Below are 17,011 nucleotides of genomic sequence, written 5' to 3' on the forward strand. Positions count from 1 at the left end.
CATCAGCAGCAGATTTCTCAGCTACCCTAAGAAACCTAAGCAGCTATACTTCTTTTTTTTTAACATACCCATTCTCTCCTCTTAACTGGGATAACTCTTATAATACTTTTGAAGATATTTATGTCTTTGTATAAACAGAAGTTTATTATCAATAATATGGAGTTTGCATTCATGATATAAAAGCTGCTCCAAAAATGGCAAAGAAACACCTAGACACTGAAATCCATTTTCCTCTCACACAAGTGATCACACAGTTAATGTTTAGCTATTTGATAAGCAATGGATAAAACACTGCCACTGAGAAAAGAGTGGATCTTCTTACCGTGGCAAAGACTCCCCTTGTGGATCCATCCCACTAAAAATCAATATGCAAGGCAAACCTTCCAATTCCAAATAGGTCTGTGGCCTCCAATCTACATCCTCAATTTTCTGCCAGATCTGTACAAGGTAGAGAAACCCTGTTGGACATATCTATATGTTGGACTTATCTGTAACTACATAATATGTTTATATATATATATATATATATATATATATGTATTTGAGATATATCTATATAAAACAAAAAGACAGAAAGACATTCTTTATCATCCATTATAATAATCCACTTGTACAGTGGAAGAGAAGCCACACTGCAGAGCCCAATTCCAAATAGATAGCTCTCACAGTTTCTAGAGCATTACAGGCAGCAGTCTGCCTGCTGTTAGTCTGAGCACATTGGGACAGTATGTTCCAGCCTGCAGAGATAGCACTGAGACCAGGGCATATGGCAAACATGGCACAATGGAGAGTAAAGCTGAGCATGAGTTTTGGGGAAGAAAATACAGAGGCTTCTTGAGGCAGATAATATATGGATGTCTGAGTCCAAGGAAGAAACTAAGCTAGAAATGAGACTTTTTCACCTTAGAGAAACAGGAGAAAGCTGGAAGTGTTCAACACACACCATTGTCCCTATTTACAATGTTCTGGAGTCTCTCACTTTCCTCTAAAGCTATCATTTTTCCTGGTAACTTTATGAGAAATCTGACAAGTCCATATATGGTTTGACTGCTCAGCCTCAGGCTTTATTGCTTTACTCACCAGTCAGTCCTTTCTGCTGTGAGACTATCTACAGATAAGGAGCATCTATGGTGTGATCAACAGTACAACTCACCTCTGACATGTGCTTATGTTCCCCTCTATACATGTCAGAGAACATAATCAGGATGTGACTCAGAACTAATTCTGATTTTTCAGGGTAAGTGGTGTCTAATTAATAGCAGAATGAGATCAGCATTAGGCTCTGGATCTCAAATGACTTAATCTAATGTATTGGATCAAACAGAGTAAACAGTATAACATATAGATATTACAACATTCTAGAGGAAATACATTTTTGCCCTGGAGATCAGAAGATGGTGATTTTATGAAGAGCAAAGGACACTTTTTAAACAGATGACCCACGATTCTGGACTTAAAGGATATAAATTAATCCATAAACCAAAACATGATTCAGAAAGCATAAAATCCCAAACTGTGAACACCAGGCTGCTCTAGGATCCATGATCAAGCAAATCGGTCTTTCAGTCCCCTGATGGTGACAAGAATAATTTAACTATCAACGAGTCACTGATTAAAATCCTTTTTACACTGTGATGTTTTTGTGAGAAAATTCAGCTAAAACTGAACATTTTATTTGGCTTTTTAATGTATTTCTCATAGTTCCTTTAGATAAAAGCATTTCAGCTGTTTCTGAGGGTTGCTACTGGAAGTCAAGTGCTAGCCATACTGGCTAACGCTTCACTGAGCATTAACCACAGGCAGGACAGGAGAGGTGTCAGAGAGAGTATGTGTAAAAGGTAAAAGTCGTGCTTCTCATTGCAATTTTTGGTTTTACTTCAGGACTCCACACTTCAGTTCATGGCTATAACTGTCACCAGTAAAGTCTCCCCACCTACACATCTAAGGAAGCTTCCCAGCACATGCCATTCTGCAATTTACCTTCAGTTGTTCCACAAAGTGCTTCCCAATGGTGATTCCAGAATTAGGATTTCCCAGGATTATTTCAAAGTTATCTTCAAGGGCTAGTCTTTCCCTGACATTATACAGACGTTCATATGCCACTGCAGCCAGAGGGACACACGGAATTCTCAACACTACCATGAGGCCGTGGCCACTAGGACATTGTCTTGAAGAGTTTATTAGATTTTGGGTGATTTCCAGAGTTTCAACTGAGGTGTAATTCTTCATCTGAGAAAGACCACACACTGCCATCATAGCTGCAGAGTAGTGTTGGATGAGGACAAAAGTCCTTATCACTGCACTGTGCAATCTGGGGAACCTGAAATAAATGGTGAATTAAAGAGTATTTAAGGGTGACATGAAAAAGCTATTTTTTACAAAATATAGTAAACTCAGGATTTTCTCCTCTAACAAATCCTTTGTATCTACTATACAACAGAATCTCATCAATTGCAGTTGTGCAGTATTTGCAAGGCAACATTTCACAATCAGAGCTGATGTTGTCTCATAATTTCTCCTCATAAAAGTTTACAAAGCAAGTAGTCCAGTAAAGTTACATCACTTTAGTTTATCCATGCCTTACTGCTGTTACAAAATTTATCGCACAATATTAGCGGAGGCACTCAGTAATATCATCAAACAAAATTACATTTTCTTATCAATAAGAATAGTATTCTTCATTGTGTGCCATTCTTAAGGGGCAGAGAAAGATTGGGTGTTTCTCTTGTTTTATTACTGAAGCCCTGAACCAATTTACTCTTGCGTTCAAGAGGACTGAATATGTAGGCAGCAATGGGTTTCTCAGAATTGTGACTATGGCTTGCTGTGAAGATTGTATTTCTGATTTATGTGTACCTGCCACGGTGATATATCTAACTTCTCTTTGTGTTCCAAGTGCAGTATACTCAAAATCAAAATCAGCCAGGGCCAGCAAGTGATAATATTGGACAAAAGTAATAACACATTTAAAATTATGTGATGATACAATGGTAGATTATTACAATATAGAGGAGTTACAGGTCACAACAAGAACACATTGTAAATTGGGTTAAGCAGCGTGCATGCTCATAGTAAGAGACAGCCTCAACTGATGACACTGCAGGCCCAGTATATATTAAATACATAGGAGAAAATTAGAGCAGGTGAAATGCCTTGCATATGTAAATGATGTGTAAAACAGAGAGAAGTAAAATAAATAAATAAATAAAATGGTCTTCTAGCTAATTACTCAAGGCCATAAAAAGGACTTCCCAAGTTTCCCATGTTAAGCAAAGGAGAGCCCCATACCTCTTTCCCAAAGCCATGACCATTGCTTCAAAAGAGCTGTCGTACCGGAGCAGTGGAATGCTATGTCCAGAGAGGGTGGACTCAATGAACTCTGACAGTCCAAAGTATTTCTTGTTTTCATGGTATAAATCTACACCCTAGAGCAAATGAAGCAATCAAAATACAAGGATAAAGTCTATCAATAATTAATTTATGAGTGATCAACTATTGGTATCTTCTCTAATAAACATACATCTACTCAGACATATTAAAGCAAGAAGAAAAAGAAACAGAATTAGTTATTTTGAGAGAATGCAAATTTGACCAAATTTTTCCTCATTTCTTTCTCTCTCCCCACAAATCCATACGCACAGACAGACCAGGTATATAGACTAAATATGCACATATATGAAGAAAATCCATGTATGTACATATAATTACGCTGTAATGCACTAGAGACAGAACTGAAGATGATTTCCATTTATGTAGCTCAAAAATATTGAGCAGAGCTACTAAAGTTTATGGAAAATATAAAAGGAATAAAGAAAAAGAAAGCTAGAAAGGACAAAAAAGGAAAAATTAACTTGCCACAGACTGAACAGGATGTCATACAAACTTCACTCTTGTTTACAAAAATCATGGCAACTTCACTGTTTTATCAAGTACATAAATGGAAAATAACTCATGAAAAGCTCAGAAAAGCACCTCAAAGCATCCATCTTACATTGCTGTATGAAGAAGGCCAGTGGATCTCATTGTAAGGGCTGATATGAGTGTGCTGTGTCTGCAGCGCGTAGGGGAAGGAAGTCACATGGAGGGTCACAATATTTGGTGCCTCTTTCACCTCCCTGCAGTTCAAAAGTCTATCAACAAGTCCTGTCGACAGCTCTGTTTGAGGATAAAGACTATGCATAGCACTGCAAAAAAGGAAACCCAAAACTCTCCAAAGTGATCAGCAAAAGAGAATATTTGTGTCTGTGTAATAGCTTAAACCTGGATGTGAAATCAAAGTTACAGGAATTTAGGACTCTTCTTTGACCTTGAAATTGTTGCAGAGAAGAAAATGCAAATTGTTTCACTGCAAATAAAAATTTTGGTGAGTCTGATAAGCTCTCTAACTAGCAAATTACCAATCCCTTGCAGCTACCAGAATATGAAGATAAAGTAGGAAAGGAAGCTAACGTGGAAGTTAACAATAGACACATAGTCCTGTAGTAACTGTGGTCAGATTGTTAGTGCTGCCCTTAACAAAGGATAATTCTAACCTACAAAATCAAGATAGAAAAGTACAGATGATAAGTCAGTATGACAGAAAAAGAGAAAAAATGAATAGTTATTCTTAGAGCAAATCACAGTATCATGGAATACTGACAGCCAATTCCTTGCTCCTGAGCAGAATTTCAGTCCAAATTAATGCCATTGAATTTTTGGCATTTACCTGCCTATGTATCTTTATTAGACAGAAAACAGAGTTGAGCAGCAACACAGGTACTTCCCTACCACTCAAGGAATAAATGAATAAATGCCTCAAAGGCTGGGACAGCTGTAAAAGTCCATGTAAGTTCCTAAGACAGGGGAGCTGAACAGGAAACCCTCAGATGCAGTTTCATTGAAAGTCATCATTGTTAATCAGTATAAAAGACAAGACTTCATTCACAAACAAGATTCCAATGTTTGGTTTCAGAAACACCACCACAATCCCAAAGTTGGAATATGTTGGTGTTTCTGGAGTTCAGAATGTTCTCCAACCTCCCCAAGAGCCTCAGAACCAGAGAGCAAAAGCAGCCCCACTTGTCAGCAGGCAGGTTGTTGAGAATCTTTGGAAACAGAGCTCTGTGAGGGAAGAGGGAAGCAATGAGTTACATGAGTGAGCTGATGGGAAACTTGGTAAACACTGGACAGGAACCTTTCTCTTTCCCTCAGAACTCTACCTGGCATCACTAAGAATCCACAGAAGCTTTCAATTCTTACAAATCACTGATTTTGGATAGAAAAGAACTGCAAAACTTCCAGTCAGTTAAAAACATAGGCAGCAGTATTGGGTCACTAGTTTTCTACTCACTGGGTTGAGGTTTTGCAAATTTTACAGCTCAGAGGACAGTAACAGAGGATGAGGAGCTCTGTGTACTTTCACTGAACAAAGGAAAAACAGCCAAATAAAATAATAGCTGTGCTGAAAGTAGATAAGAATGGGGAGCAAAAAAAGCTGAAATGTTCCACTGAGGCACAATACAATAAGCAAGGTAAGATTAAATCATGAAGGACCTTAAAACATATTTATTCAATGCATGGGGAAGCAGAGTTAGCAGAAAGTTGCAAACAAAGATGAAGGAAGGGATAAATCTGAAATCTAATCTTGAGAGATAATGCAGATAATAATAATTTCTCTAAAAACAAGTTACAGTTTTCTTACCTCATTAGATCCCAGTGTGCATGATCATGGATTAGGACAAACAGTGTGTGTGGATTCTGCATAGAGTTTTGTAAAAAGATTTTGAATTTAATTTGGGCTTCTGCATCTAGTTTCATAACATACTGCTCCACTCTCTGCTTTGTAAGGTGTTCCTTTTCTAATCCAAGTTCTAATAATATACCTAAAAGAACAGAACAAGTGTCAGTATTTCTGGATATGACTACATCTAAGAATATTGTGTAAATCTAAAATAAAGCTAACTAATGAGCACCTGAGTGCCAGAGATGAAACAAAGTCTGTTGGTAAGTCACTTCAGAGGGTGGAACACAAATCAAGAAATCAATTTTCTCGAAGGAGCCCAAATCAAGATTTTGAGTGCTGGAGTCAGCAATTGAGCAAATATGAGACAGCAATTTCTGAGCCACTGCTAGCTGGAATGGATGGATTTGATGTCGTTCAATCTCATAACCTGGAAAAAGGCAAAATTCTGTTTAGATATATGCCCAAAGTCCAATCTAATGTAAAATGTTGAGTCTGGCAAAGAATAACTGATCTACTCTTTAAAGTATTTTGCTTATTTACAGGAGTTCATTTATGAAAATCTATAGAGAATATGCAAATAAATCTTTCTGCATTTGGACATACTGGTCCTGTAAAATGTTTGAGACCTAAAAGTGAATTTAAACAATAGCATTCTGGTACCAAAGATGTACAACTTACAGCTTCAAACACTGTAACACCCAGTGGAATGAAGCTGAACATCCCTCAGTGTAAATCTGAATATTCCAAGACATGAGCTGCAGTTTGCCTCAAGACCTTTCCCTTCTGGGCTCTGCCCAGAGGGATCTCACTGTGCACCCAGAACTTGGTGTCCAGTGCCCTACTCTGTTACCTCTTTAGAACATCCTCCTTACTCACTTGTACACACAGCTGTTCCAGCTCCATGCACTGCTGCTGGTTTATTCACTGAAGCAGAAAGCGATGAAGAGATGTGCCCTTGGTTTTCTTGATAAAATTTTTCCAGCAAAAGATCAATGTCACCTTCTGTGAAATGGAAGGGATAGTGGAATAAACATCCATGTTAATAAGAGCTGCATTTCATATTGATTTTGTTTTGTAGATCTTAAAAACTTATATATATATATATATATATATATATATATATATATATATATATATTTGCTAGCTATCCTGCCCTTGGCTTACTGGCTGTTTTATACAGGAACCCTGTTGTTATTTTCTATTGCATCTCTTTTTACACAGTATCACTAGCGAAATGAAAACCAGACCAGAGAATGACAAACCCTCTCTGCAGACCAGCTAGGACATTTATGGAATGTGGTAGAAAACTAACCTTAAGGCCTTGATGCAAACCAGCAACAACAATGACATGAAACTGGCTTAGTTTATGTTCAGACCATGGATCCACACTGTTCATTAACAAGGATTACAAGGAAGTTGAGAAACATCTGATAAACATTTTTAAAACTCTAACAATTTTTGAGAGACAGAAAGAAAAATAACTTCTAATACAGCCAAAAGAAAAACACGAGTCAATGCTGAAGCAAGCAAGGAGTATTTTATTGAAGTATTGAATATCTGCAAACATACCCATTTCTATAGAGCAGGGGCCCTACTTAGAGATGAAAGCTGTTGTGCAGAGAGTACAATGTGCCTGACCCAGGCACACAGCATGATCTATCCCCAGGTATTTTCTCAGCAGTTGAAAAGATGTTTGAGCATGTCTGCTGTGAGCTCAGGAGGGTTGGCCTGTCCTGTGCAGAGCAGTCCAGTGAATATGGGTGGCAACTATTTTTAGGATGCTCATTTACTTGTTCTGCTACACAGCAGCTAAACAATAACAACTAAACAATAATATTGCTAAACAATAGCAGCTGCAGAGAACTCTATATCTCTCTGTGGTTCTCTGATCTTGAGAACCATGCTTTGAAGATACTAAGATAAACAATACATGACTGCAAGATGATTTAAGGAAAATGAGATTCCTTTAAGTGACCACTCAAAATATCACGACACATTCAGAAGGGTTCTTGAGATCTATTTACCAACATGATGTGAATGGCAAAGAAGACTGACATCTCATGAATCCTGACAAATATGCTGCATTTGCCCTAGTTGTGATTTAACCTTCCACAGCTTGATCTATCCCCAGATAATCCTGCCTGTTGTAATTCTCAGCACATTCACTTAACAAATGATCCAGTCTCTCTGCAATTTTTCTCCCTGTCCCAAGCATCACAATCAGGTTTTAAGTATGGTATGTTGAAGGGGCAAATCCCACCTTTCATGAAATAGCTCTTATCTATTCTGCTCTAAATGCTTAGGGCAAAAGAATTCATACATTCATATGCATATGGACTTATGTAATGTAAGGATGGATTTGCATAGCTAAGAATAATATGCTCAGCTGTTTGCTGGCCTATTTTTATGAAACAAATGGATTTTAGAAACTGATGCTTTTAGGAGGAATTTTAATTCAACTATACTTTCATAACTTTATCCTGCATTTTTCATGTATTTCTAAGAGTGTCTTCCTTCTGGTAAGGAAATGAGCACAGGTGTTTTCTCAGACTTAAAAGTTTCAGGGATTTGGAAATATGCCTCTTTACAATTTGTTATGTACCTGGGCAGAGTGTGCTGAAGAAGGACCCCAGAGTTTCCACCTTCCCTGTGACCAGCTGATAGTTTACTTCTTTCTGGTAGTCTGAAGGACTGAGCATGCTCTCAGACAGAACTCTTGCCTGATACTTTCCTAAAAGACAAAAAAGAAAAAAAGAAAAGGAATTCTGAAAACTCTTCAAGCTAGTTAAGAATGTTCTTCTAAGTCATAATAAAAATACTCTACAACTAAATGGATACCACACATACAAAAATGGCAGAGATGAGTCTTTTATATCTCCAACACATATATGCACCAGACACATGTAAAATAGATTCATGTTTTACAATTCTTTGTATTTCATTCCCAGTTTGGAAAGTATTCGTTGATACAGGATATAAAAAAGACTATATAATATTGAAAGGAATTGCCAACTATCTTACAATCACATTGAATCTTTGAATGGCCATTCAGATAATTTATTTAATTGTGAGCAGGTTGTTGAAGGGAATGACATTGCAAGACCATCTTTTAGAAGCTAAGGAAAGGTTCCCTGCAGCAATATCCCAGTTGCACAGAGCAGGAGAGCTTTATGCACTGTGTGTGCTGTAACTCACTATTTCTTGTTTGCAGCCTTGTTGGCTGAGATGCTTTGGTGAGAAAATGGGTGACACAGGCAGAAGGTGGCTGGGGAGAGACCCAGCTGTGCAGGGTCAGCTTGGCTTCATCAAAGCCCAATAATGGTTGGCCAAAGCTCTGCTTTGTGAGGCAACTCACTGGAACTCCAACCAAACCCCTCACAGCACTGAACAGCTCTGGTTTGCAAGGAGATAGATCCTTGGGATATTACCTGTTATCACAATGCAGGAGTCAATGGCTCGGTTCCTACTGGCACATATGATCACCACATAGTTTGTCTTCGTTAGCTTTCCTTCCATGAGGAGCTTAAACATTTCTGAGAGCCCTTCAGCCAGGGAGTAGCTGCACTCAATGATGTGGACACTGTCGTTGCAGGAGCTGGCTGCCAGCCCCGCCAGCCAGGGCAGCTGGGCTGAGCTCACCGGGGCCACGGGGCCGGGCAGCTGCGGGAAGGGCTGGGGAGCAGCCGGCTGGTACTGCCGGATCTCACACAGGTGCGACTCCCGCCACGAGCGCATGAATATCTGCTCCAGGTCCTCAATCAACGGCACCTGGTCTGCAGCTGAAGAAAAAATAATAAGAGGGAAAGATTATGAATCAATTAAACAGAACTCTGGAGTTAAAAACTTCTTTTTTTTAAAACCATGCTTCAGATTTCTGCATGCATGACTCTGTTGCCTTTAGTAGATGAAAAGCAAATTTTTCATTTTGAAATGCCTTTGTGATACTCAGATAAAGCTGCCCTAATTTGAACCTGAGCACCAGGAATTAGAAATATTTAAGAGGTTGAGTGCTGCCTGTCTCAGCATACTTCTAAACCACAGACTTTCTGCAAGAACAGTGAATTATGGCTCTTTTCCTTTAATTTTCATTGCTGAGGTTCCAGATGCAGAAAATAAACTTTGTATTTTTATAACTCAATCTGTCTGGCCTTCAAAACATAGTCACTTCATTTTGTTCCATAACCATGAATGAAATAGTTTAATATCATATTATCAAAGACTCATATTTAGTACTGGTCTGCCCTGATATTCCCCTTCTCATTGGCCTGCATGTAATACATTCAATGTAGTCTGCCTGGATGTAGAACAATCTTACCTAGTTGAACAAGGTAGTAGACAGTCAGCAACAGCTGCATTTCCTCAGAAATAGGCTGAATTGTGGATGCACCATATTGTTCATATGCTCTAGATAAAGACTGTGAATTTCTGTAACAGGTATACAGCAAAGGACTCACTATCACATCATTAATGTTCCCACAGAGATTTGGGAAGTTTCCATGACCTACAAAATAAATGTATGTACACATGACATTAATTTTGTCATTTTTCATATGTGCATTAAACAGTTTTAATAGTCACCCTCTTGAAATGGACAGTGTTTAGGAGTGGGATATATCTTTACATCTCTTGCAAAAAATAGAGGCCTTGTTGTGGGGTTGGGGGATTTACCTTTAAAAATAACTGGTTTTGCTTTACAGATTTTCAGCAAGTTGTCAGGAACTGAGACTGGTTCTCCCGAGCCCACCATTGGAGAGGAGGCTGGTCCCACCAAAGCAGAATGTGGTAAAGATGACAGGCTTCCTCCATCTGAGATTTTAGACAAATTATTACTGGAGTTAGGTCTGGTAAGGATTTCCTCAAAGAGAAGTTATTCAGCATCATCTCATACCCACATTTGCTATCAGTATTAACTGCTTTTTGTGGCTCCATCAAACAGCTCATGACCTGCTACTACAACCCACACTGTTATGCTCAGTGTCTTGGAGGACTAATTATGTCACTGCAACACTGGACAACACATATGTATCTAAAGATTTTAAAATGTTTATAAATAAACACTTCCAGGTATGAATGTATAAAGAGAGAGACCTATGTGATATTGTGTAATTGTGATCACAAATGTAGTTATGATTTGTGAGTTCTGTGTGGTATATTTAGTTTCACTCATTCTAAACAGATTTTACTGCTATAAGAAGACAGAAAAAACGCGATTCAATATTTGCTCAGGCATAATGACTTTATAGTCATTTGAATATAAAAATAGTACATTAAAAGACAATATTTTGGGGAAACTGGGTTTATTGCATGCCACTCTTGTCTGTATCTAGACTTTAAAATCCAAGTGCCACAAATATTATGACAAGTAATTAAAACAATGAATGGTACTGCTATTATGTACCTGAGTTATTATACTAATTTTAATATTCCAAAGGCATTTTGGTGTCTAAAAATGGACCCAGGCATCTGTTGGGATTTGTTAATGACTCAGTGACTGGAACCAAAGGAGAGTTAGGCTCAGAGCCTCAAAACCAATGGAAATAAAGCATCTAGGTAAGCACAGAGAAATCTCTCATATAAATCTGCATATCTTTAAAATAATGCCTCTTTCCCCCCATTATTTTCTGAATAATGAGACAAAATCATTCCTTTGGATATAGCTCACCATTTTTAATTCTGTTTGAAGCCTGTGGATTGAGCTGCAAGTTCCAGGTTTCAGTGGATGATGGAGATTCTGGTGACCAACCTTTATGGCGCTTTTTTGGAGGCCCTGAATTTGTTAATGTGCCTAAATGTTTCAGAGAAATATTAGAATAAAATATATACAGGTTCGTGCATGGTAATTCAATATTTTTTGATAAACTGAATGTATTCAATGAGTATGGTAGTAGAAAAGGTCAAGTCTATGAACATAATAATTTTATGCGGTTTATTTTACTTTGTGTTCTGTTCTGATTTACTTTGTGTTGTGTTCTGATTAAATTTCTTGGAAATTTCTGGAGCAGAGAACTCCTAATTATCCAGATTTTCTTTATCTTATACCAATGCTTTCTCTCTACTAAGAAAAATACATTACAAGTACAGTAAGAGACATACTAAGAATCCTTAAAAGTATTAATATTTTGAAGTCAAGACGGTGGGCATTTTGCTCCTTTTATTTCTGAACACATGACACAGTGTTACATGTAACTTACTGAAAAATAATATTCCCAAGGGTTTCAGAATAACAGCAATAAACATCTGAGTTCTTTTCAACAATTTTCCCATTTAGCGGGAAAAAAAAAAGTGGAAAAAAGTGGATTTTTGCCACTTCTTGCTGATTCCACCTTTGGTTTTATGTTGTTCCATATTAACTCCTATCAAACTACTTCTACACCTTCCTCCTACTGATGAATACCTTCAATTTTTTTTTCTGTGAGAGCAATTTTCTCACAGTTTCTCTAGGAGATCCTGATGACTAACTTATTTAATTTTCTTCCATCATTTTCTTGAATCTCCTTGTGCACTCCTGCAAACTCCTAGAATGATGAGCCTCCACTAACATCAAGTATTTCTAATTGTTGGGAGTCAATGGTCCTCCAGGAATTGCTCAGAAACTCACAGGACTGAGCTATTTCTGTTTCTGGACATGACCACCAAAGGTCATGGCGCTGCTTCACCCTGCCAAGGCTGCACCTCCTAGCAGAACAGTTAGTCCAACATAAAATGCAAGGAAACATAAGAATTTAATATAAAAAGTGTAGGTTTAATTTTGAAAAAAATTATTAAAATGAAAGATAAACCCGAGGCCTTCAGATCTAGAAGAAGACGGTTCTCTAGCAGACCCTCAGACACAGATTTCCAGTGAGTTTGTCCCTGACACTTTTGCCACGCGAGGGCAGCCTTTGGCTGTCTTGCTGCTCATCCTTTCACTTGGATTCCTGGCATTGCCTGGGACAAAGTCACAAGTTACTGGGAGCAATACAAAGGATTTTTTATTTGACAGTGCTGTGCTCTTTCGTGCAGATTTGTTGATATGTGAAAAAAATCCTTCTGAAATGAATTAGCAATAATGTGCTGCTGCATGGAAAAAAGAGATTAAGAGCCTGAATGGGCAGAGAATTTGTCTGTGATGTCAGCAGAGAAACTTGGGAAGACTTACCCTAAAATAGAGCTCTAGCCATAGTGAAAACTAATTTTCTTCCTTATACAAGCCAGTGACACAGTTTGTGACAGAAAACAATTAACAAAAATCCTAATAATAATGCTATAGTGAGGACAATTTATTGAATTTGGAGCTGGTTGACAAAGTCTAGCTCTCCATCGCAAGGTGAGCTGCAACAGTTCAATAGGAACTGCAATAGGAATCATCCTATAAGTGATTACTAATAAATATTCCTTAATTCCCTTCACAAAATCTGTTGGTGAACTCGATGCAAACTGACACATTCCTTAAGAACCTGGATTCAGAATCTGGTCTGTATCTCTATTAAATTAATGAACTGTAAATATGAGGGAAACATCCAGCTAATATTATGAACCACAACAAAACTGTGGCTGAAAACGTCTAAAGAATTTTTTTCCCTGGAAATTAATACAGAAAACGGTATTGTGGTCAGAAAGGACTTGGAAGGGAATGGTAAATTCTATTCATTCAGAAAATTACAATCATGACATCATTGTTCAATGCTTCTGTTATACACATAGAGTTTAGGGTTATTAAACAGCAAATCCATACAAATACCTAGCACTGAAGGTCTTGTCAGAGCAGACAGGTTATTTTTCATCATCTGTTGTTTAGGTGATTCCTTGCCATTATAAACTGCTGAGCTGAATGCAGCTGTTGAAGGGATGTGATCTACAGCTGCAGCTGACAAGGAAAAAACCCAAAGTGTTCACATTAAACATTTCTAAATCAAGATCCTCAGCTGATACAACAAACCAATCATTTCATCATTTACTTTAATAGAGCCATTGGGTTCTGCTCAAGACTGAATACAATGCTGAATGAAACAATCCACTTCTGACCTCCTACTCCCAATTAAGTGCCTGAGCAAAATCTGATTCTTCAATTAAATGCATATGTCAGAAGCTGTAGCTTCTTTGCATGACCCTGGCTCTTACGTAAAGTTTACTCAAGAACCAGGCAAAAGAGACATGTTTAAAATTTACTAAGCCTCCATTCCAATCTTTCTCTAAGATTTTTTTAAACTATGCTGCATTTAAAACAAACAAACAAACAAACAAACAAAATAAATGGGAGGCATTCTCAAGCCTAACACGTTTGTAATTAATGTAGCTGTTTTTGTAAAATCTGAGAAAAAAAAAAAGGCAATCTGTCATTATAGATTGATGATTTGTTCCAGAAGGGCACCAGTATTCCAGATCACAACTATTTAACAGGCTTCTATCTCACACAGAGAATATAGAATATAACCACCACAGATGCCCTGCTCAGCTCCCCTGTGTAAAAACCCAGGAAAAACCTGTAATAGTCACAAGACACTAAAGAGCTATTTTCATTATAAGAAGCTGAGAGAGATCACTCTAGCCTTTGTCATCTATCACATTTCATTTATGTCAAGTTAATGGAAAAGTAAAGGTCAGAAAAAGAATTTTTAATACAAGGAAAGTTACAGATACTAACCATTAGTTTGCTTTTTAATATTAAAGTCACTTTTCTCAGCAGAAGAAAAAAATCACAAGCTTTTAAGCTGATGCCCATATAATGTCTGTTTTGAAAAGGATTCTGGTCATAGCATAAAATAGACTGGATCAGTCAAAAAAAGCTAAAATTACACAGGATGCTGTAACAGTTGTCATCTGTGACCAGACAAGTGACAGCTGGAAAAACACTTCAGAAACAAAGCCTTTTTAAAACATTCTGGTTTGGTTCAACTGTGAGCAAGCTGCAGAGCACCTATTTACTACTTGCTAACCTTTTATACACAAACCTGATGTGAGAAAATGGACAGCGAGAAGCCTTCAAAGAATAATTACTTTCTTTGTTTGTAATAGATCTCTAATTCTATTCGGCTTGTTTTATTAGGCAATGTGCTTACTTGTTTGTTTGTCTTTGCTTTCCCACAAGTACAAGCACCCAAATACACAAGCACAGAAGAGTTAAGTGGAACCCCAGCATGTTTTCCCTCCAAGAGGTACCTGTTTGCTGAGTCCCAGCTGGAGCACTGGCATTTGCAGGTGGAAGAGGCTCACTGGAGGTGCTTCCTGAGAGGCCTGAGCTTTCTGGCAATTGGAACAAGGTGCTTGAGCAGGTACTGGTTGAAGACTGCCGGCCTCTGAACTCTTAACAAAAAAAAAAAAAAAAGAACTTTCTTTATCTCTCTGATAATTTCACACATGAATTGCTTAGAGGTTACAGCACTTGGAATGAAGGAACCGATGTCTTCAGACATGCCAGGCTCATATTAGGTCAGACAATGGCTTTCACAGCTGCTCCAGCAGTCACCTGGCTTTAGAGAGTCTTTCAAAGGATCTCTCAGGCTTTACACAGACACCAGACCCCATAATAGCTAAGCTTGGATGATGAAAACCAGAGCTCGAGGAAGACAGCTTCATTATCTTACCTGCCCCTTTCCAGCAGATTACAGATCCCTTGGTCAGAGCTCCCTGTGCATTCCTGACCAGATAATACTTTAAGTGTTTCTGTTTCTTGGGCTGAGTGGTCAGTTTAAGATTAATGTGATTTGAGAATTCTGTAAAGTAGCAGAAACCCTTCTTGCCACAGCCAACGCAATTGCCAGAGAAGCCTGATAAAATAAACAATACACATAATCCAATGAGATAGGTGGGTCACTATTAATAACATTCAAACATGACTCTTTCCAGAGGAAAGGCTGTTTTTAGGTTTGGGGTTTTGGGTTGGTTTTTTTCAGAAAGTGAAATTTTTATTACTGTTTTCCTCAAAAGAAGTATTTGCACTTTGTACACAAAGTGTAATGCACTTCAGATTACAGACTGCAAAAACACAGCCCCACATTTAAAAAACAAATAAAATGGGCCATATTTTTCATTTTCTCCCACAGAAAAATATCACAATTCCTATTTATTACCTACCTGTGAAGAGTGTCTGACTGAAGAGCTCTGAGTCAATTGCTTAACCCCAGCCCTATTCAGCACCACAGCACGTACATGCTTCACTTCTCTTTCAGTTTTCATTGACATATCATTCAATTTCACTGAATTTCACTTCACTCAATTCAATGAAACATGCAATTAAGTCTCAAGAAATTAAGTATATATAACCTACTATATTTAGATAGATCTAAACATATTTCAGTACCAAGTTCCTACTACAGACACTGTTTTAGAGAGGAGAAACTACTAAAGGATTCCTGGGCTATTAAATTAAAATAGCTTTGTCAAATTATGGCTGGACTGTGTCAGCACTTCACAGCAGTTGAAACTATTTATGATTACAGGAACAAAGTGTCTGCAACTTTATAGACACAACAGAGACACAGTCCTTCCCCGTAAAGCTTTTTGTACTCAGGCTTGATGGGGCATTTCCAGGGATACTGCCATTTCCTCTCATTCTGAGGTACACAGCCTGGGCCTCAGCAAGGGGCTCATGTGCTGATGTCATTAGCATCGTAAATAAAGGGCTCTGCTCACACAGCTGCCCTAAGATTCTTCTTTCTTTTGCCCATTTTACAAAGTATTTCTTAAGACATTTTCATCTTCATCAGACTAATGCAACTATCTGAAAATACTTATTAGTATTAGTATCATCATCATCATCATCATCCTCCTATACTGAGCAATTAAAAGATAATCTACCCCATGGAAATTTTCTCTCTGTTCCCTACACATGACCTGAAGTATGAACTTTTCTTTAATTTTAATCATATGCAATGTATGTTTTTATGTGTAATAACAGGAATTGAGAAGGGTCTATTCAGGGTCTATTCCTCCATCTAAGCATTCCTTTCTATTCAGTGAATTGAAACACAGTAAAAATAAAGGAAATGTATTACACATAAGGCGGACAATACCATTGTCCAAGAAAAAAACTGGAATAAAGAATCAATAATATGGTAAATCAAATTAAGAGACATTGATGAAATTTATTATTTCTATCACATAAGTCAAACAATTAAATTTACAAACTAATGGTCAAGGTTTTTTTTTGTTTTTGGAAAGTACAAACACTGAAACATAAGTCTCTGTAAACACCTGTTGTTTGGTTTTCAACCCGAGCACTTTCATTAGTTTTCAAAAGGTTCAGAAGAATTTATTAAAAACTAAAGTTGATGTGGAGATTGGTCTGGTATCCATGGGAACAAGTGGCTA

At 37.7% G+C, this 17,011-nt stretch overlaps 1 protein-coding gene across 5 annotated transcripts in view; it reads right to left on the reverse strand.

Moving 5' to 3' along the window:
* GREB1 (growth regulating estrogen receptor binding 1) overlaps window positions 1-17,011 on the reverse strand; it is a 99,520-nt gene that overhangs the window by 31,384 nt on the left and 51,125 nt on the right. For all 5 annotated transcript variants that reach the window (XM_074538093.1, XM_074538090.1, XM_074538092.1 and 2 more), the window contains exons 5-19: window positions 15,286-15,468; window positions 14,861-15,004; window positions 13,443-13,568; window positions 11,385-11,507; window positions 10,391-10,528; window positions 10,038-10,223; window positions 9,151-9,501; window positions 8,325-8,453; window positions 6,599-6,724; window positions 5,952-6,149; window positions 5,681-5,861; window positions 3,992-4,184; window positions 3,289-3,425; window positions 1,981-2,320; window positions 323-438 (exon numbers count right to left, since the gene is read on the reverse strand). In XM_074538093.1, coding sequence (XP_074394194.1) covers window positions 323-438; window positions 1,981-2,320; window positions 3,289-3,425; window positions 3,992-4,184; window positions 5,681-5,861; window positions 5,952-6,149; window positions 6,599-6,724; window positions 8,325-8,453; window positions 9,151-9,501; window positions 10,038-10,223; window positions 10,391-10,528; window positions 11,385-11,507; window positions 13,443-13,568; window positions 14,861-15,004; window positions 15,286-15,468 — 2,671 coding nt within the window. The remainder of the gene's footprint in view (window positions 1-322; window positions 439-1,980; window positions 2,321-3,288; window positions 3,426-3,991; window positions 4,185-5,680; window positions 5,862-5,951; window positions 6,150-6,598; window positions 6,725-8,324; window positions 8,454-9,150; window positions 9,502-10,037; window positions 10,224-10,390; window positions 10,529-11,384; window positions 11,508-13,442; window positions 13,569-14,860; window positions 15,005-15,285; window positions 15,469-17,011) is intronic.

This window comes from Zonotrichia albicollis, chromosome 3 (genome assembly GCF_047830755.1).
Source record: "Zonotrichia albicollis isolate bZonAlb1 chromosome 3, bZonAlb1.hap1, whole genome shotgun sequence".
Lineage (NCBI taxonomy): Eukaryota > Metazoa > Chordata > Aves > Passeriformes > Passerellidae > Zonotrichia > Zonotrichia albicollis.